Source organism: Frieseomelitta varia, unplaced genomic scaffold, assembly GCF_011392965.1.
Source record: "Frieseomelitta varia isolate USP_RPSP 00005682 unplaced genomic scaffold, Fvar_1.2 scaffold_480, whole genome shotgun sequence".
In the NCBI taxonomy this organism is placed as follows: domain Eukaryota; kingdom Metazoa; phylum Arthropoda; class Insecta; order Hymenoptera; family Apidae; genus Frieseomelitta; species Frieseomelitta varia.
In genome coordinates, this window is record NW_025110235.1 from 32321 (window position 1) to 54792 (window position 22472).

The 22472-nt window shown below is 35.3% G+C and overlaps 1 protein-coding gene across 2 annotated transcripts in view; it reads left to right on the plus strand.

The window, feature by feature from the left end:
- Window positions 1-556: 556 nt before the first annotated feature.
- LOC122532898 (titin) overlaps window positions 557-22472 on the plus strand; it is a 131770-nt gene continuing 109854 nt past the window's right edge. The window contains exons 1-11 of one of the 2 annotated variants that reach the window (XM_043662081.1): window positions 557-1258; window positions 15308-15350; window positions 15739-16013; window positions 16594-16802; window positions 17539-17760; window positions 18108-18445; window positions 19450-19798; window positions 20201-20439; window positions 20752-20981; window positions 21890-22033; window positions 22148-22405. In XM_043662081.1, the coding sequence (XP_043518016.1) occupies window positions 1114-1258; window positions 15308-15350; window positions 15739-16013; window positions 16594-16802; window positions 17539-17760; window positions 18108-18445; window positions 19450-19798; window positions 20201-20439; window positions 20752-20981; window positions 21890-22033; window positions 22148-22405 (2452 nt within the window). In that variant the 5' untranslated portion in view covers window positions 557-1113. The remainder of the gene's footprint in view (window positions 1259-15307; window positions 15351-15738; window positions 16014-16593; window positions 16803-17538; window positions 17761-18107; window positions 18446-19449; window positions 19799-20200; window positions 20440-20751; window positions 20982-21889; window positions 22034-22147; window positions 22406-22472) is intronic. The other variant, XM_043662082.1, reaches the window with a different exon arrangement.

The following is a 22472-nucleotide window of genomic DNA, read 5'->3' on the forward strand; positions in this document are numbered from 1 at the left end:
ATTTAATTAATTTACAACAGCCACAAAAAATGTTGCCATTATTTGATCCTCCAACGAAGCTCCTTTCGATTGGTGGCTCTACATTTCATTTCCATAGCATCAGATTTTCTAGATGATGTCGAATTTAACACTGCAGTCGATGAAAATTGTCCTTGATCATCGCTGTCTATAGCAAGAATTTATTCACCTTTAGAAACTATTTTTAATATTTTTCAAATCATTCTGTTTCTCAAAGTAAACCTCATTCAACGATATAAAAAAAAAATCGACAATGGTTTCGTAAAGATATTGAAAATTGTAGACTGTCTGATTGCCAGAGAGAGAAGACGAAGAGAAGAGAGGTATAAAAAAAAAAAGGAAAGGAAAGTGAAAGGAGAGAGACTGTATCCACGGGGCGCGATTAATCTCTGCGACGAGGGTGTGAAAAAAATTTCGATCGTTCGGTCCTCGTTGCTCGTCCGGCGTCTCGACGCTCGGCATCCCCACCCCTTTCTCTAACAGATCTAAAATTCTCCCCCCACCAGCTCGGCCCACGTCCTCGTGGAAGGCCGTGATCGTTTTCCGCGGCGGCATCAGCCGGCAATTCGCATTCGACCGACGTCTTGGTTTAAAGAGTCTCGGGGACAAGACTTTTTTGATGATGACTTGACTTCTGCCGACTGGAGTGAGCCGCGGCCTCAGGCAGCACAAACGAAGAAAGTTACACAGAAGCATAAAGTTACGAGGATAATTAAAGGAAGAGCAAGAAGAATAAAAAGAAGAGGAAATCGATTTTTAATTGGCGGCGAACGAGAGCGAGAGATACATAAGAGAAGAGAGGATCGATCAATAATTTCGAATCGAGCCATCGCGAGTGACACACGATAGGATACGTATATTTCATCCTACCGATCTGTTTTCTCCTCTCGGTTTTCGTTTTTCGCCTGTTTCTCTCTCCGACTATTCTTTTTTTTTTTTTTTTCGTTGTTGAGTGCCAAGTGACGTTCGTCGTATCTCGAGCAAAAAGAAGAAACATTTCTCTCTTTCTTTCTCTCTTGTGACCGACACGTTACGAGAAAAATCCGACCGACCATAATCGATCCGAACGACTTGGATTAAATCGATTGGTCCAAGATGAAGCGACAAACGTCTCAGCAGCAGCAGCAACAGCAGCAGCAACAACAACAGACGATCATGCAACAGCAACAGCAACAGCAGTATATACAACAGAGGACCGAGAGACAGGTCACTCGGCAGCAGATCACCAGTCAGCAGAGAGGTCAGTTCGGTGATGATTTATCGGTCCTGGTTTATTTCAAAATTTAATCTTCGAAACGTGTTGTCTCTTTTCCCTTTTTTGGGGGACAGTGAAAAATTTAACAACAAAAATTGAATAACTGTCGGCCCTGATTTTAGTCTCGATAGGAGATTGCAGATATTTTGCATGCGTGTGATTCATCACTGACAGATCACTGATCGAAATTGGCATGATTCTCTCATTTTGAAAATGCAGAAATTAAATCTAACTTCGTTCGCCCCGAATAATTTCTTCAGCTTCTCCGATCCGTTCAGCATATTTAATCTGTGCGACGAAGAACGGTTTCACGATCGTCTCTGAATTCCCGTTCAACTCGCACGAAAATTCACGAGCGAAACGGAGGAAGGAAGCAGAAAATAAATCGGTGGAACCGTCGGATTTCTTAGCAGAGAGCCACATATCCCCTCGACGAATATTCTATTTTCGAGCGAGAGCACCGCCCCTGCGCGAGCTCTAAAGATAGAAGTTTTCCACGTTGTTCGACGCCAACGTTTCGAAAATTCCCGCACGCGCTACGCTGTAAAACCGTTTCGCCCCTCTCTTTAAGGGCCCTCGCCCTCCTCGAAGAAGGTAGTCGAACAACTCGCGTAAAAACTGAAGACTCGCGGCAGCTGTCAAAATCACAGCCTGACCCTCAGCTGCCTCGTTTAACGCGGCCTTATGTCTGTCATTCGTTCGTGAATTATCCATCTCCTCGGAGCGGGAGGAAAGAGAAGAATTAAAAGGGAAAAACATCGACTTCTAAAAATCGACCACACTTTTCACGCTGACAAGTTTCTCATCGAGTCTCGTTACCTCGAGATTCATGCTCCTCGACGATCTTTTACCGATTGGAAACGATTCGAGTGAAACAGAATCGTCGAAAGACGAAACTTTTGATTGAGAATTTTAGACGCCGAGTTGATTATTAATCTTCCATTTATCGTGTTTAATTTTTTCTCTATTATTTATTTTAACTTTTTTTTTCTATTCTCCTTTGGCCATAATAATTAGAGATGGAGAACAATCGAGAGGAATATCGGAGTAAAATCGAAGGATGAAATTTTTGGTTCTCTTAGTGTTAGTATAAATATTTTGTTAATTTTGGCGTTGTTGTTTCCTTCTTTTTTTTTTTTCACAGAATGCAACAGAATTTTGCGTGTTCAATGGCTATAACGATCAGAGGCATATTTGAGTTTCTACATTTACTTGAATTGAGATTTAAGTCAACAGAATGTTAAGAAGGCAGATAATAGAGGTTTCAAGGTTGAGTAGAAAGAAAGCTGATAACCGCATCTGTCACCAGATCTCTCTTTGAATAACCGTTACCTCGCAACTAATGGTCATTGAGTACTGGCGAGAAATAGGAGATGAAAATCGATAAAAATTAACACGAAACATATCCCATTAATGTCGATCAAAAATCGTCAGAAGAAATTCCACTTTCAATTTATTAAAAAAAGACTTGCCAATTTTATGTCTTACTTCGAAATTAAAGTCTCGAGATTTTATCAATAAATTTTTTCACTTACTACAAAGCATGTTCATATCTATTGAAACGGCAAAAATTAGTTCTATCGTATATCAATTGGCAATTTTCTTTATTTCAATATAGACTCTTGCTGAAAGGATTTTAGCAATTTTAGCAAGAATCACTATCTTTTATATCAATTATCTTTTATATTTCAATAGAGAATTTGCCAAAGAGATCGTGACAACAAAATTCTAAGCAAACGACATCCGAGGTTCTTGGAACTAACTCCCGTAAAATAGTGATTGCAAACTTTCGACGAGTAACGTTTCCTTCCGAGACGAAGATGTTGCTCGCATTATTCCGGCAACCCTAACACGGTCTCGTGCAACGGTCTCGCTTTGAACCCTCGGAACTTCAAATACAAACGCTGACGCACTCGTACGCCAGAGGCGAGTTGACAGCTTGTTGACAACAAAACGTCAACGAAACTTCCTTCAAAGGCTACGAAACTCTATCGTGAATTATCCACCGTGTCGCGAACGTTTTTCTCCCAACGTTCTCCCAATCTAAATTGCACGTACCCTGTAGCCTGCGCGCGCGAGATTTACCTAGCGACGTCAAGTTGAGAAATTCGAAGGAAGGATCTTCAACAAGATCTTCGACAGAGACTGATGGACCGTGTCTCGCTCCGATGGTGGCAATTTGCGAACACGAATTCTGTCTAACGCGAGCTTGGATACGTTCCAATATGGGGATGAAAATACCGGTCGGCTGGCGTTCTGTTTATGTTCACGTTGCGCGATCCCATGGAAAGATCGGAAGGTTGCTAAGAACAGGAGGGAAAAGTGAAACGAAGGAGGCGTTAAGGTCTCTCTGTTCTGAGAGAAGAGAGAGAAACGGTCGCGTGTGTCGTTCCCCGTGAATCATTTGACCGAAATAAGGTCTCGCCTCGCACTTGGAATATTTTCGTCGGTTTAATCATCGCAATGAAAGCATTAATGCCCACTTCTTTCGAGGGCGCCCACGATCCTGGGCCTGGGTTCACTGATTGTGTCGTCTGGAGAATGTTTCTCAATCAGTTCTTGTCGTTTTTTAATTAATTCTGTAATAAATAATTCGTTAAATAAATTAATTCTGTAAAAACGACAGGAATTGATTGATTAATAAATATTATAACTAATATTTTTCGATTAACTCTGTAATTGGAATTTTATTTACTTACAAAAGGAAGAGATTGATAGTGTGCTTCAACTTAAAATTTGCCAGCTAACGATTACTATAGTAAGTTTGGTATTTTTGTAACAGTGTGTAAGAAAGTATTTTTGAGATGTGAATTTAAGCTACCTTAGTAGAGTTTAATTTGAGATTTAATAATGATTAATGGCCAAGTTATATATATATATGAATATTTCTGGTATCGTTCGTATATCTTTTTTTTTTTTTTTTTTTTTTTGTTGCGTTAGGTGAAGATTTGTGGATATTTTGTGGAAGTCTCTTTTGCTAAATGGAATGGCAAATTTGCTCCTTCCGTCGACGTGTTAATGGATTTTCAATTTTTTAAAACACGATTTGTTCGATTTGTTTGATCTGTCGAATATAAATTGTACAATATTTATATTTGGAAGCGATCGATAGACACGTAAATTTTACGACTAAAATGAAGAAACATTAGAACGTAATATATAATTTAATTAATTAACAGATGATAACTATAGCCGTTACGATCTTTATGTTTTTATTGTTGCGCAATATTCTCAGATCATCACTGAATACATACAATACAAGTATTTCATAGATGTCAGGTATTTATAACGAAGGTCACAAAGCGTATAAAAATCAGAATAATTTAGGAGATCACGACAAATTTCGAGTGATAAAAAAAAAAATAACAGAAATTCACCCCATCGGGGATCTTACCTACTTAGAATGTTTCGAAGTAACAGTAAAATTGATCTCGAACTTGCCTAAAAAAAAAAAAAAAAAAAAACTATATAAATAACGTGTGTAAATACGAATGCAAAAATTAAAAAAAAAATTTCATCAATTAGTCAGTAATCATAGTAACAACGCGAAACGAAGATTGTTTCAAACGACGGTATATATATATATATATATATATATTTTTTTTGAACCGACCTGTACATACGTACACGCATTCGTTAAATTTCATCTCGGAATTGAACAATATTTTATGTAACACTCCCACATAATTTTTTTTCTCGAATGTAACAAACGTTCGTGAGAAACGTTCTGCCGCCGACAGAGGAGACGATGAAGGAGCGGGAGCATGCGTGGCTCGACCCGAGTATTTTCAAGTGGTTGCGCATTTCTTCCGCCGGTCACGCGGCAGGAACAACCGTGAAGAAAGTAACGTAATTTTCCACAAGTCACGGTTATAGTCACGACTACTGAATTTAAATACGGTCTACCGGCGTTCGAAACGCTGTTCCGCTACAATACCTTTGCCAACTGCGCCTTCATCGTTTAATAGAGATCATAGCTATCGACGTTACACCACTTGTGCATACGCTTGCCGGCTTTGTTAGAACGGAGCAAACGTTTGCGGCGTGTTAACCGTACGTTTTCGACTATTGAAATGCTTTCGCGAACGTTTAAACATCAGATTACATTCGCATTCATGCATCCTTTAACCTCTTGCGCTGGAATGCAGAGAACTTTTTGTCCCAAAATTGCAGTATTTTCTCAGTTTTAAGTGTATTTAAGTAGAACAAGTAATAAATTTATTAATAATTTCTCAATAATTTCTATCCAGTGATATCATCGCCGACGAGTTCAAAAAGAAGGCGACGAATTATGTATAATTATGTATAATTTTGGTTTGGTCTCACGTTATGGTCCGCAATCAGTTGCCAGCGCAAGTGGTTAAATCATATTTGTGTCAAACGAATGTTCTTGGTTGGAGACGTGGAGGTGGGAATTGAAATTAAGAAATTAACTGGCAATTAACGAAGAAATCGGCTGTTCGAAATCGATCGTTAGATGGTAAATTAAAGCATTCAGGAGAACAAAGATGATTTCCTTTTCGTATTGTCTGACATTGACTTATCTTGTGATAATATCTAACAGTAAGGTGTAATAAAGTTGATGCGTTTGAATTATTTCTACGTAATTTAATTTGAATGTAATGTTAGATATAAATTCGAAACCGTGTATAATGTTGAATGTAATTCGAATTGAACAATTCACGGTTGGGAAGAATAGAAATTGAATTTGGAATCCAAAAGTGAATTTTATCAGATTCGAAAAATGTATCTGTGACTTTGAACGAAACATTTGTCGATAATTGAAAAGATATTTATTCGAATGGCCTTTCGTAAGCGAAATGTATTTTTATTGGTGAAAATTGAGACATTCGATCGAGTAGTTATTGTTGTTTCTGAATTCCGAACTTGTTTCATCCTTGGATATCGTGAATCTCGACTTGGAGCCAAAAAGTCTCTGATATCATTTTTCACATATAACGTCCCTGTTGGACATTATTAAAGTCCAAGTCAAACTAAACGCGCGATTTATCCATTGTCGTTGTGTCCACGATTATTTCTGTAAGTTCGCATCGCATTCAATGTGACCAATGACAGTTTAAGCATTATAAATAGCATTATGACATGAAATATCTGAACAAAGTACGTATTTATAAAATTAAAAGATACAAAACTTCTGATCATAATAAATAAATATATTATACAAATATATATATATATAAACCATATTAATAACATACTATTAGTAAATAGTTAAATAAATATATTACATAAATATAAATATATATAACGTATAAATATATATTAAATATTAGTAAATATATATATTATAAACATATTAAATAATTAAATAAATATATAACATAAATGTAAATATACATAACATATTAATATATATATTAATTAAAAGATACAAAACTTCTGATCATAATAAATAAATATATTATACAAATATATATATATAAAAATCATATTAATAACATATTATTAGTAAATAGTTAAATAAATATATTACATAAATATAAATATATATAACATATTAATATATATTAAATATTAGTAAATATATATATTATAAATATATTAAATAATTAAATAAATATATTACATAAATATAAATATACATAACATATATATATTAAATATTAATAAATAATTAAATAATTAAATAAATATATATAACATATTATATAAATATAAATATATAATATTTTGTCTGTATTGAATCAAAATTTCAATTCTTCATCACAAGCATGACTCGATGTCAAAATATTAAAATGAAATTAGACGAAGGATTCATATCTAGAACATATGTCATTTACACAGAAGACTGATTCGAAATTAAGATACATAGTCCAAATGATGTCTTAATCTTCGTTCCTTCACGTTTCATTACATGGCGATAGATTAATGCCTAAGCGAGCGATTCGAAGGACAAATGATTAACTTCTAAATCACAATTATTTTAATTTTCGTTCCTATATTTTATTGCGCCGCGAGAGAATGATTATCAAAGCGGCGATTTGCAAAATTAATAAGACACGCGTAGCTCCTGCATAAATCATTGACACGTAATTTTCCGTTCCGTGTCTCGAGACTCTCGCAAGATATTCATCAAAGATAGCGAAATTCGAGCGGCACGAAATCGGACGATAATTCACGAGGAAGGCGAGAAACGAAGGCTTGGAATTCGCAAGGCAAATACGAAAGTTGCGTAACGAGAGAAGGGGACTCGTTTTCAGAATCGTCGCGCCACCGTTTCTGCCAGATGGTCTCGTTGAAAGTCTCCACTGTCCAGCAATTTTTGGGCCGCGAAATCATTTTGTTTGCGCGCATTTGCTCGTACTTCCCAGAACCAAAAATGTCAAAAATATCGCGGCTGATTCACGACCGCAATTCGTTGCGCGGCTTCGTTTAGCAACGAAGGATCTTGAGAGGTTTACAGATGGCAATTACCGTTTGGCAAGAGCACGAAGACAATTAGATAGGTTTATAACCGTGTTGACGCGGAACGATTCCTGGGGCCTTTCCCTCACGACGTAAACACGATTCCCTGAATGCACGATGATGATGGTTTACGAGTGTCTGATCAGGGGAGAATATCGCCCGCGAGTGTCTCGATCTTGACAAATGTTCAAATATTTGCCATTTGAAATTGCTGATAAGAACAGGCTGCGTTGTTGGAACCTTTCTTCTTTAATTCGACAAAGATTCATTACGTTCGTTTTCTATAGTTTTTTGATAATCAGTGAATATATACGCGTGTCTTGGACTCTGTGCATTGTCTAAATTGTTTAAATTCTCTCTTCTATATTTAAGAAATTTCATAAAAAATAAAAAAATGACTCGACTCTGCCTACGTATGTCAAATTCTTTGCTAATCTTTTTCTATGAGAAGTAACGTTATTTTTCGTTATCGCAACTTTTTAATCGTCCTCAAATTGCAACTTAATTCTCTTTCGAGTATTAAGAACATTCTCAATACGTTCAAGTATCAAGAATTTATCTTTCAACTGCTTGTAATTGTCGTCCACGATTTTCAAAATTAATTCAACAATCGTTCCATGATATGATCAGGTTTTCAAATAGAAAAAGTCACGGTTTAATATTGCTCTTAATTATCAGCTCTAATGACGTTTCGTAGCTTCTGAAAATTTCCTAAAATTGCTGCCCGGTCTCGGAGTAATGTCAACGGACGGCTAATCTCTCCTTTATTGCTCCTTCGATTCGCTCGACATTGACTCCGTGCACTGGCAACGTAGAGGAGCTATCATCACGCACGGTCGAATTCGAAGAGTGCCAACGACGGTCTAAAATCGTGTCTGAAAAGAATACAGGTCGCGTGTGGGACGGGCAGAATTGCTTACAAACGCCTCACGACCACGCTAACGAATCTGTAATCAGTCAAAACCGCGACAAAGTCAGCTGGTCGTCGCGGCGAGATGCTAACTCATCGTTATTAATAAAGCGGAACCTATAGCCTTGTCGTGCGAAGTTGAAATCGGTGAGAAACGATTCCGAGCAAAGTCGTTCCGATCGTTAATCTTGGACGGTTAGCGAATCCATTAACGAATCGATGAAACACAGATCGTTTAACAAATAATTGGTTCTGTCGGACATGATCTCGCGAGATTTGTTTACGCTGATTTCGCTCGCTCGATTTAAAAAATTGTGAAAATTTACATCTACATTTGGATTTAGATTTTCTTAGATTGTTTTCTCGTTTTGAAATTGTTTTGAAATTATCGGATCAGATTGAAATCTAGATCTTACTTAGAATAAATCTAAATTGGAGTTTAGATTTGCGCAGACTGGACAAAAAATTCTCCTTTTAACACTTAGATCGGACTAAAAGATTTTGTTTGTGTTGAGTATAATTGTGGAAGTTGGATTTCAGTTATGATGCCGCGTATTTAATTTTAGAGTCGGTTCTCACGCTATAATAGAATCTAATGATGACGAAATGAATTAAAATTAATTCCAGAATTTCTGGCTTGTGCGAAATTAATTTTTTCATTGTATCTATGCAGCCTTCAATTCGTGTATATTTCCTTTGTTGTTTGGAATTCAGCCTTAAAATATAAATAATATGTTGTAATATGTAATGATTATTAATTAAGTTAGTTTCTAATTATATTCTAAATTTCATTCTTCTTCAAGTTTATATCCAATGTTTAATTTTGATACTTCAATAGAATTAAAGATGAATTAGAAATAGATTCAAACACATTTATCTCTAGGGAATCGAACTTTCGTTAGAGCTATTTCATTCTACATTCTCATGCATATTACCTTCGTACTCGGGTTTTTAAAACTGGGTCATTATGATAAAAATAGTAGTAAAAAATTTCCTCGAGGACATTCGTAGAATGCAAACTAACTTTGTTAATATAATTGAGTGCCTACGTAATTAGAGGTTAAAGCGTCTATCCTGATGTCAATTAATCAGCTATGTCACTTCCTGCCTAACTGTACCCAACTAAACTTAAGGAGATCGCACCTACCTAAGAATAACCACTTAATGGCATAAAGCACATACGTAGATACGTAAACGAAGGATATTAGCTTCCTGTTAGATACACTTCAAATCTGAACATGAATTCTTTGAAAAATTCCTTTCTCGCATATTTAATTGAATTACGAAATTAATCTCCAAAAGAAATATAAATCTTTTATATTTATTAAAAGTTTACAGGTAAAACGTATCAGTTTGCATCTGTCTGTTTATTTTTATGTTGTCGAATCAAACGTAAAATGAAGTTTCTACGCAGATGAAATTTAGAATAAAATCGTAAAGAACTCTTTCTTAACCACGAAGTTTTAGGAAGATATTTTTCTTACGTGTCATTCGAATCAAATGACATGAAATTAATTATACAGATATACATTAATATACAAAAATATATCGAGTAAAGAGATTCATATCAAACATACATCAACATTTGAAAAATCACTAATTTACAAATTTACAAATCAAGCACCGACAACATATGCATAAACAGGAAAGTTCCGTGTCAATTTCATTTCAAACACACCTACATGAGTACTTTCCCATCTGACTATCTAAAGCTTCTAACCACCTATTATGCACCAGCAACTCGAACTCTTTCATTCTACCCGAAAGAACGCTACTCCGTCACTAAATCAGCTGATCGAGGCCGTCAGCTGTATGTCAGCGTAATGGTCGTAAACAATAACCTGGCCCAACAATCGATCAGACAACCGAGGAACAGGCAGGAAAAAATGGCACGCCATTTATCGTCAAGCTGCCGCGTCGATTCAAAGAAAAACAGGAGAAAAAAAAAAGAAAAAAAGAAAAGATCACCCATGAACGCCCATGGTTTCAAATCATTCGTACGAGCATCCCTATTCCGCTCCCTGTCACTTGCAACAAACATTTATAAATATTTCCCGAACGGGGAGCGAAAGAGAGAAAGATGGCGAGAGGTGAGAGGCAGCGAAGAGGGTTGGAAGGGGAGGGATGACAGGCTTTTGGAGCTGTTTTATTTTGGTCAGTGACTGGCTTTGCGTAACGTCCGCGGCGATTGGTGCGATGTAGTCCGGCCGATGTAGACGCGTCGCGGCGCTGGGCGCCGCGCAAAGATAGTTGCTCCTAAAATGGCCCACGGTAACGCGATCCCCATCTGGATGCAAAAATAGGATCCCGCGGTTGTCCGACCACGTTACGTCCTTCTCTCCTCTCTTTCTCTCTCTCTCTCTCTCTCTTCGCGCGTTTCTTTTTGTTTTCATCTGTCTTTGTCCCTATCTCGCCCCCATTTTTCTCTGCCCGCTGAGCGAGAATGGCACCGATCCCTTTTCCTTTCCTCCCCTTTTCCTCGATTTTTGTACGCGCTGGCAGTAAACGCCTTTGTTTACGAAAATGGTTTTTGGATTGATTTGGTAACTGGCGGGGGACACGGAGGAATTTTATCTATCGCGCGATTTTGTTTATACATGATGCGGATGATGTTTCAGTAATTTTGGCTGAGTTACGATGAGGAACAGATAACAGAGCGAGGAATGCAACCGATGACGTGGAAAATGTATCCTAAATTTTGAATATTTCAAAATGTTTCTGGGTATTTTGGATATACGATGTATATGAATTAGTTAATAAATATCGAGGAATATCTGGCGAGAAATATTTGTAGCTGAAAGAATTGAAACTGGAGACTCGTTTTAATCTCTAAATTTTGTATTTTGTAATTTTCAATTTTGTTTGCGTCAGTTTGAATGTGTTGGATGTCTTTGCGTGTGCAAATTTTTAAACAAAAAGACTTTTAACCGGGAATGTACCTCGTATACGTCAACGTATAGCTCTTCGATGAATGGTTCCTTGTGAACCGAATTCGTCGATGGATTTGAGGATACTTGCACATTTTTAGTTCGTTTCGAGATTTGCGAAATTCTGGATAGTACGAGTTATGAAGTCGTTGAATTTTTAACGAACGCATATTTATTTAAGCGATAGATAACTATAGTACCATATATTAAGGTGATATGAAATACAAAAGACTTAAGAGAAAAATTTATTAAGATGGTTTAGATCTACAGTTTATTTATTTATTATTTTATTTTCTTATATTGACAGAGGTGATTGAGGATTTAGTATTTTCTAGTATTTTCCGAATAAATGGTAACTTTCGACTAGCTCAAATATTCAACAAACGTTTTTATTAAATTAAATTCTAAATGAAAGTCAAGTATAAAAATAGAAAACTCGTAAACTATCCATCAAGCAGAATCAGTTTCATAAATTGGAAATTAGCAAAGTACAGTGAGATGTTAGGAGCGTCGTTTTTTTAAAAATTTCTACAAAAATTTATATGCTACAATACGTTTTCTTACGTATCGAAGCAAGTTTTCCAATGTACGTAATCATACAGCCTGAGTAATAAAATTAAAGAAACAAAAAGAGTCGAGAGATCAATTTATCTTTTGAGAGACTCTTCGTTTAATGGTTTAATGGATCTATGTTTTGTGAAGATTAAGTCATCGCTTGAAACTCCACGACTGACAGAACAAATACGAACATTGTTATCTTTCGTGTTTTTCGATATCACGCTCTCTTAATTATCCATTATACCTTAACATTCTTCAAAATAATGTCTATCAATCTTTCTCTAGCGAATCATCATAATGAACACTCGAAAAATGTCAACATTTACTTCTGAACGTAATCGTATATACTTCATGCGTTAAATACAAAATATAATTCTGTCCAAACATAAGCTCTAAAATAACTGTAATGACATCGAAAATTATATATATGCTTATACAAATTAATGAAAAACGAATGTGATTGGAAATAGTATCTATTATTTTCTTACACGATCAATGAATGACAAATGTGAAATTAATTAAAGAAAAATTTGTCATTCTTTCTTTATCATTTCAGCTCGTAGACGAGGAAGTTTTAAATATTGAGAAAATTTCATCCGTGATTTTGAAAATCACGTTTCATCAGATTTATTATGTAGTTTACGTCTTTCATCCTCGTGATGAGGATATTTTTGTCTATAACTTGGCAACACCGTCCCAAATATTAGATAATTATCCAATTACAATTGCTTCTCAGTATGTTTTCGAAGAAAAATTTTAATACGAACCCCAGACTATAATTGGAGCTTCAAATTAATAAATCGGCAGAATAATCCAGTTAACGTATCGTGATAATCGTTTTATAGTGACCATTAAATTGCCGAGTTTCATGCATTTGTAGAAAATTTAAAAATAGCTACAGAAATTCCAGAACGTATGTAATATACATAAAATATCTGAAATACAACTTTGTGCAATATTTAATAGATAAAGCAACTTTTCCATTTATAATGATACAGATTTGCGTAAAAATCCGCAGTTTGGCAATCACGTTGCAACGACTAGGTAAATTGTTCTGTCGACTGAAGATTTCGTCGATTAATTAAATTTCAAATTCCTTGTTAAATTTCGTTAATTTTAATTAAAAAGATCGTCATGGAAATATCTTTTTATTGATTAAAATTGACTTGATTAGTTTCCGAGCTCTCCAATTTTAACTTTCACACCAGTGGATAATCTGTAATAGTGAAATATTCAAACGAGTCAACCTGAAACAACAGACGCGTACTTATTTGCGTCCCGACGCTTTCTCGCGTCCTTTTTTCTCTTTCCTCCAATTTATTGCACGATGCATCTCGCTCAAACGCGAGTTCATGCTTGAAATTTCTCGATGATCGCGTCACCGTTTCTAGAACCCGCTCGGGCCGCTTTAACCGTGACAACGAGAGTGGTTTTAAACGGCGATCGTCGAGATTGTTGTTGGAAGTTTATTCTCGCCGAAGTTCTCGTCTAGCTACTGTCAATTAATTAGTAGCTGGCGCCTGCTAATCATCGAACATATCGCAAGTATGCGAGTAATGTTGATCGAGAGAATCCATCGGTAGTCCTCGACTCGCGTGAGTTTCACGATGTCGGCTACTAAAATGAAAAGAACACGTGAAGTTCAAAAAAGCGATCCTGTATTTTTCCTCGCGCTAAAGAAGTGTTGCAGATGTTGCCGATGATTCAGACACTTTCGAGCTGGTAAAATGAAATGAAATTACTTAATCTCCAGAAAGAATTGACGGACAAATAAATAACACGCGATGTTGCGACGAAGATCGCGTGCAAAGTGATTTTACGTTGCAAACGTAAATTTTTAACGAGAAGACATTCTTAGATCAGGTTCAAGTATAAAACTTTTTTTTTACGAAAAGGAGCGATAGTTGGAAAAATTTTGATATTGATACGTTTAATGTTTACTATTATTTTTTGCGTGAAATCATTTTCGTTCGTTTGGTTATAGAAATATTACTTATTGGGCAGAAGCAACAAGTAGATTTAATCTAGTCATGATCAGACACGGATCTCGATTCTTACTTTCATTGAGGAGAATTTAAAAAATTGAACATGTTGTATAATGTGTACAGGTTGTAGAATATAAAAATATAGAATTAATATAGAATATAAAATATAAGTATAATAGAATATAAATATAGAATATAAAAATATAAAAATATAAAATAAAATATAGAATATAAAATATAAGTATAATAGAATATAAATATAGAATATAAAAATATAAAAATATAAAAATATAAAATATAAAAATATAAAATAAAATATAAAAATATAAAATAAAATATAAAAATATAAAATAAAATATAAAAATATAAAAATATAGAAATATAAAAATATAAAATAAAATATAAAAAAATAAAAATATATAATAAAATATAAAAATATAAAATAAAATATAGAAAAATAAAAATATAAAATAAAATATAAAAATATAAAAATATTGATGTGTATCGGAATTTTTCAAAATTTCTTAAGAAACCAGAATAGTAAAAAAAGAAAAAAAAATTGAACTCGAACGTATTATACGTATTTATGTACTTCGTATGTGAAAGTATATTTTTATAACTCTCGAATGGAGATTCATCAAACTATAACGAGTTCTTTACTTATATATTTCTTCCTATTTTTGCATCGTTAAATTTTCTAAAATGAGAACGCATGAGAATTCGTACGAGTCTCGTAATATAGATACAGCACTCAAGTATTTCGCGTCAACGGGGCCCCGTGCTTAATTAGCAAATTGACTTAATTGCACCGAGTTCCACTGTAGATAAGTCTGTAAAAAAGGTGCACGACGCGTGACGACGAGAGAGAAGAAAACGGCGTCAACGGTTCGTTTCCTTGATTCGTTCTGGCCCAGTTAGGGGGAACGAGAGGAAATGAACCAGTGGGAGGCATCCCATAGGTTTCGAAAAAAAATTGGCGAAAGCTTCGTAGTGCATTTCTCTTCCGTCCGAGCGATCGAGGACAAACTTATCGTGATTACGTAACATACAAGGAAAATAGAAATAAAACAATTTATACGTACTAGTTTTTACTAACTGAAGTAAAAACTAGTACGCCATTACGTAGTTTGATCTTTTGTAATGTTTTCTTCCCCATAATCTCTCATTCTTTATATTTTATTTATATTTCGAAGGATTCATATTTCGTGCTTTTTTTTATCTTTTACAGTTCAAGGGGAGATTGTGATGCAGACGACGCCCACGGTACCAACGTAAGTATCGTCTCTCGTTTATTTTTCGAAAAATATTCATCTTCTCTGATGAAAGCCTCCTTCAATTTCAAAGCTCTTGAACAGACTGCAGGAAGAAATGAAACTTTGTTTAAGATATCTGAGAATTATAAATAAAACAGTATCGTTTGACAAAGTTTAGATTGGAACTAACTCCTTCGTGCTTTGAAAAGGCCAGGAAGAGTTATAAATTCTGAACGAGTTACTAATCAATTGCTGCGATTAAACAAGTTTGGTGTTCCCTTCGAAAAAAAATTCAGAAACTTGTTAATTATTAACAAAGGGTTTGAAACTCAGTTGCCAGAGTTTCGTTTGACATCGTAGAACGGTTAGTAAGGAACTTTCAGGATTTTCTTTCGTAACGTTGCAGATTTTCCGGCAGGCCCGGCGATCCATCGCCGCCGGTTTTCGAACAGATCTTCAAGAACGCCAGATTCGCGCAGGGTGGAAATGCGATTTTCGAGGGTCGCGTCCGAGGGAATCCGAAACCCACCGTCACCTGGACGCACAAGGGTGCACCGTTGTTGGAATCATGGAAAATTCGAATGTCTTACGACGAGAAGACCGGAGCGGTCACGCTTCAAATTAATCAGATCGGCCCCGGAGACGAGGGTGAATACACGTGCAGTGCTAAAAATCAATACGGTGAGTGTTTTCGCTCGCAGTCATATATTTCAAACGTATATTTCAAAATATTTTTCATTATAAATCGTTGCTCGATTCTCTCTTAATCCCTGGCAACTAGGTCGCGGACCATAACGAGTGACCGAGCCGTATACAGTAATTCGTCGCTTTCTTTTTCTTATCACTATTGAGAAGCAATCGACTTGTCATTCGTTTTGCCTGGGTTACATTTACAATATACATAAAACTGAGAAAAATGTTGCAATTTGGGACTTACATGTACTTATATACTTACCGAAGGTTTAGTACAATTAGAGATAAAGCTAATTAGATCATGTGAATCAATTACCTAATGAAAAACAATTGTTAAAAATTTACCAGTGTTCCACAATATAGAATGAAAGAATCGAATGAAAGTATAAATTTATAGAAAAAGATAAAAACTTCGTTAGGTTCTGTTTTATCCAAAAGAAGATATATTGTTATACTCCGCGTATATATTGTTCACTTTAACAAAGCGTGAAGACCCAGTGATACACTTTAACTCTTTGTTCTTTAAATCACAAGGCTGTAATGTAATGTAACAATTGCACTTCCTCAGGCGAAGCAATCTGCTCCGTTTACATTCAGCCAGAAGGATTTGGACCACCTCCGCAACAGGGTTACAGGAAGGAATATTCGCAGTCCTTCCAGTCGACGGAACAAAAGACTCAAACAGGAACACAAAGCTTCCAACAACGTAGTTATCAACAAACGATCGATAAACGAAGCTACGTCAATGGAACCTCCACCAGCATCGAAGATTTCAAGGTTGTATACACTAAATAAATTTTCCTCGATAAGCTAAGAAACATATACACGAGGAGATAATAAAAAAATAAACAAAAGGAAGGAGTATGAAATTGGAAAAAAGATATTTTTAAACATGCGGATTTTTATATCTTTTTATAGACATAACTAAAGAAGTGAGACTCGACGCATTTCGTTTTCATAGATTGTTCTTTTCCTTTTGACGAAAATATATTTGCGAGCTAATGCAAAAATGCGAAACGATAAATTTGTTTCTCAATACTAAAGCATTGTCTGTCGAAAATAATAATAAAATATATAAAAAAATATATAATGAATATAAATATAATTATATCTATTATAATAGATATAATATAATAAATATAAAATAATAGTAACGCACATGATAAGTTTGTTTTTACTATTTTAGCAGAAACATGTTTGCGTCGTCAAATTTTAAAGAAATTTCTTTCATCTGATAATTGAATTTTTGATATATTTTTGCTTTGAAATATCACATCCATCAAGTACTTATATTTTCTTCAGCTTTCAATTTTAAAGAAATTCCCTTCGTCTGACTTTTGGATTTTTGATATATTTCCGCTTTAAAACATCAGGCGCCTATATTTTCTTTTCAGCTTTCAATTTTTCACGAATGCATAGAAATCTGCAGGGGTAATATGTCTTTGGAATTTGTTTCTGAGGATTTACAAGATTTATGATGGAAACTAACGGAAGTTTAAAATACGATTTGCAGGTGGACACGTTTGAATACAGGCTGCTGCGGGAAACAGAGTTTCGAGAGTCGATTACTCGCCGTTTCGTGGGCGAGTCCGACGTGCAGATTTCGACGGTGGTAGATCGTAGCTTGGGACCGGTTGCACCTCCGCAGATCACGCAGAAGCCGAGAAACTCGAAGCTCGTCGAGGGATCCGACGCCGTTTTCACTGCGAAAATCTCCGGCAATCCGAAACCAAGAGTAAGCTGACAATCTTCCCACTAATCACTTGTTTATATTTTTTTAACTAGCTACTCAAAATTTCACGTGCTTACTTTAATACACTGTGCTTAAAATTTTTGTATTTCTTCAAAGGGCAGAATGAACGAAAACATCATATTTGTCGTCTCCTTTCTTTACTTCCACGACGAAATTTTACTTCCGTTGCATTATCACGATTTTATTACAATTTCTTTACTTGCATTGGACGAAGCTTTGTCCAGAGAATAAATATTATTTGCAAAACTTCCAGTTTGAATCTATCACTTAACAATAAAATTCACTAAAATTCGCTGAATTTTCTAACGGAATTTCGCTTGCCGTTTCAGTTAACTTGGTTCAAAAACGGACAGAGGATCCGCGAGTCGCAACGCGTGGAGATGAGCCATTCGAATCAACAGGCCACCTTGAGGATCAGAGTCGCCCTGCCAGAGGATAGCGGCCACTACACCTTGCTCTCGGAAAATCCTCAGGGTTGCACCGTTAGCTCCGCGTATCTGGCGATCGAGTCCAGCGATCAAGTAGATCAGGCCTATCAAGCACCACGGGAAACGATCAAGGCGCAGCAGGTCGAAACGACTGGCGAGTCAGACTCTGGGAAAGTTCTGCCGCCGAATTTCGTTCGCACCTGCACCGATCGCGATGCCACCGAAGGGAAAATGACCAGGTACGTTTGCTCAATCGTCGGGATAACAACCTTTTTCGCAAATTCAACAATCACGTGGGATTTCTAAAGAAAACATGACACACATCTTCCTTGTTATCGAAGTATTACTTCAACTTTTATTTTTGTCAAGTTTTTTAAACACGTTGTTCGTAATATTTTTGATTTCAAAAAATTTTAAAATTATGTTATTGTATATTGTAGAAAGGTACTATATATCATTTTATCATATATTATTATATCATATTTCATAGTATGTAATAATTACTATATAATATTATATAATTATTACATAATTTATTTAATAATATATTATATATTATTTCATTAACATTATTATATCATATTTCATAATATTTAATAATTATATAATTTATTTAATAGTTATTATATATTATTTCATTAACATTATTGTATCATATTTCATAATATTTAATAATTATATAATTTATTTAATAGTTATTATATATTATTTCATAAACATTATTATATTATATTTCATAATATTATATAATTATATAATTTATTTAAAAATTATTATATATTGTTTCACTAACATTATATAATTTATTTAATAATTATTATATATTATTTCATCAACATTATTATATTATATTTCATAATATTATATAATTATTATATAATTTATTTAATAATATATTATATATTATTTCATTAACATTATTATATCATATTTCATAATATTTAATAATTATTATATATTATTTCATTAACATTGTTATATCATATTTCGTATTATTCAATAGTGTTATGCTACAGTTGAAAAAAAAAAGAAAAATAGAATAGAACTATCCAAATTGAAAAATCTCGAAAAATATTTCTAACAATTAGACTGTCATTTTAATTGTTATCATTGTCCGATAAAATGTAGTACCTTGTTAAATTTCATTATACGTGTTAATCTAGATTGATCTATCCTTCGATCATTCTCCTCTTCGCGGAAATTTTCGGCATTGAGAAATTAAGAATTGCACGTGTAATTTCAGGTTTGATTGTCGCGTGACCGGCCGCCCGTATCCCGAAGTGACATGGTACATAAACGGCCAACAAGTGGCCAACGATCTGACCCACAAGATCCTCGTGAACGAGTCTGGTAATAACTCGCTGATGATCACGAACGTAAGCCGCGCGGATGCCGGCGTGGTGACCTGCGTCGCTAGGAACAAGGCTGGCGAAACCTCGTTCCAGTGTAATTTGAACGTGATCGAGAAGGAGCAAGTTGTCGCGCCGAAATTCGTGGAACGATTCACAACGACGAATGTAAAAGAGGGAGAACCGGTTGTTTTCATGGCACGTGCGGTCGGCACTCCTGTACCGCGCATCACCTGGCAGAAGGTTGGTCAATTGATCTCAAGTGGATTTAGAAATTGAAACGAATTATATCTTTTCATCAATATCAATTCATAATTCTTCATAAATTTGTTTTTTTTTTTTAAATTTCACAAATGAAAATAAAATTCATAAACATTTTTTTTTTTTAATGGCCTTAATTTTAAATCGATTTTTAAATTTGCTTCTCAAATTGAATTGCGATAAAAATATTCTGAATTCAAATTTCGTAAAAATTTTAGAAGCTTGATCTCTGGGATTAAATTATCAAGGAAATTTTATTTCAATTTTTGAGATTAAGTTCGAGTTAAATTCTCGAAATCCGTTTGCGGTTTTGTTCGATTGAGAACAATCTTGCAGCGTTGTATACGGAATAAAAGTCAATTTTATTGAAATTTATTGTCACAGGATGGAGTGCCAATAACACCTGGACCGGATGTGCGTATTTCAACGGACGGTAGCGGATCGTCAACTTTGGATATATCCTACGCGAAATTGTCAGATGCAGCTTGGTACCAGTGCACGGCGCAGAATGTTGCCGGCTCTACCGCCACCCGAGCACGGCTCTTCGTGGAAACACCGAAAGGAACAGCCCCCGAACCAAGACGCCTGAATTTACCCCGACCGACGAAAGTCATCGAACCAGAGTAAGTCGAGTATTTGTTAAATTTTTGTTCACGTGAAACTTCGTATCTTATTTTGTATAATTAATTTTTATTTACGCAGAAATGAATAAATAACTTTTGTCCGTGCGAAACCTCGTATTGTATTCTATATAATTAATTTTAATAATTTAAGCTAGACAAATTATGTTTACTCGATTGAATATTAATTTTACAATTTTATTTTTACGCAAACTGAAGGAAGAAAGATGGTAGGGATCATGAAACAGTAGGGATTTAATGAAATTTGTAAGATTCATTGCTGAAGAGCGAAGGTAATGATGAAATTGGTTGCAGACCAGCGCCTGGCCCCGAAGTGATTTATTTGAGACACGTGGAACGTGCCAAGCCATATTTGCCTCCGCCTGAGGAAGATAGAGTTTATCCACCACCACGTTTCATCATACCATTGAAGGACGTCCATCAGATCGAGGGTGGACGAATTCACTTCGAGGCCAGAATCGAACCGGTGGGCGATCCCACCATGAGGGTAGAGTGGTACGTCAACGGAAGAGCTCTCGATGCGAGTAAGTAACTTTCTCAAGTCTTAACGCGACATCGTGTGAAAATTTACTTAGAGATATTTGAGATCTTTGGATTTTTAAAAGTTTTAATTTTGTCTCAAAGTTCCAATACTACCAAATTCCAAAGTCACAATTTCAAAATTTTAAAGTTTGAAAATCCTAAAATTCCATGGTTTTAAAATTTTATAGTTTCAAGCGTATGGAGTTTCAAAGAGTTCGAGAATTTTAAAATTCCAAAGTTTCAGAATTATAGAGTGCCAAGCGTTCAGAGTTCCAAAGTACGAGAATTCTAGAATCCAAAGTTTCAAAATTTTAGAATTTCAAGCTTTTAGAGTACCAAAGTTCGAAAATTCTAGAATTCCAAAGTTTCAAAATTTTAGAGTTTAAAGCGTCCAGAGTACCAAAGTTCGAGAATTCTAGAATTCCAAAGTTTCAGAATTTTAGAGTTTCAAGCTTCCAGAGTTCCAAAACTCGAGAAATCTAAAATTTCAGAATTTTAGAGTTCCAAGCTTCCAGAGTTCCAAAGTTTGAGAATTCTAGAATTCCAAAGTTTCAGAATTTTAGAGTTTCAAGCGTCCAAAGTTCCAAATTTCGAGAAATCTAAAATTTCAAAATATCTGAATTTTAGAGTTTTAAGCTTCCAGAGTTCCAAAGTTTCGAGAATTCTAGAATTCCAAAGTTTCAAAATTTTAAAGTTTCAAGCATCTAAAGTTCCAAAATTTGAGAATTTTAAAATTTCAAAGTTTCAAAATTTGAGAATTTCAGGCGTACAGAGTTTCAAAATTCGAGAATTCTAAAATTCCAAAGTTTCAGAATTTTAAAGCTTTTCAAGCCTCCAGAGTACCAAAGCTTCTCAGTTTTCAAATTTTCCCGATTCTCGAGTTCTTGATTTCGCGAAATTTCTAATTCAGGTTCCCGGGCGACTTCTATCTTCCGATTCGGCTTCATCTCTCTCGACCTGATCAGCATCGTTCTGCAAGACAGCGGCGAGTATTTATGCCGCGTCGTAAGTTCCACCGGAGTCGCCGAATCTCGAGCTACCCTCAGCGTGACACGTGAGTCTGCATTTCTTATTCAGCCGGTCCCATTTCTAAAGTTCCCTAGGATCTTTAAAATTCCGCAAAAATTGTCGTCGTATTGAAATTACGAAAAGAAAATTCTCACTTCAGCACGCGCCACAATCGAACAGGCAAGCCAACACCCCGACAGCCTTCAATATATCCAACAGCTCGAGGATTACAGCAAGTATCAAAGACAGGAGAGTGTGGAGGAGATCTCTCCACAGCGGCCGGCCTTCATCCGACCACTCCAGGATCTAGGAGAATTACAGGAAGGTCGTAACGCTCATTTTGAAGCGCAACTGACCCCTGTAAGTGATCCAACGATGAAAGTGGAGTGGTACAAGGATGGCAGGCCAATCACAGCTAGTGAGTACAATACTGATATTTTTACTTTGTTCATGCGTATTATAAAATTTCGTTTATACGCATCTTT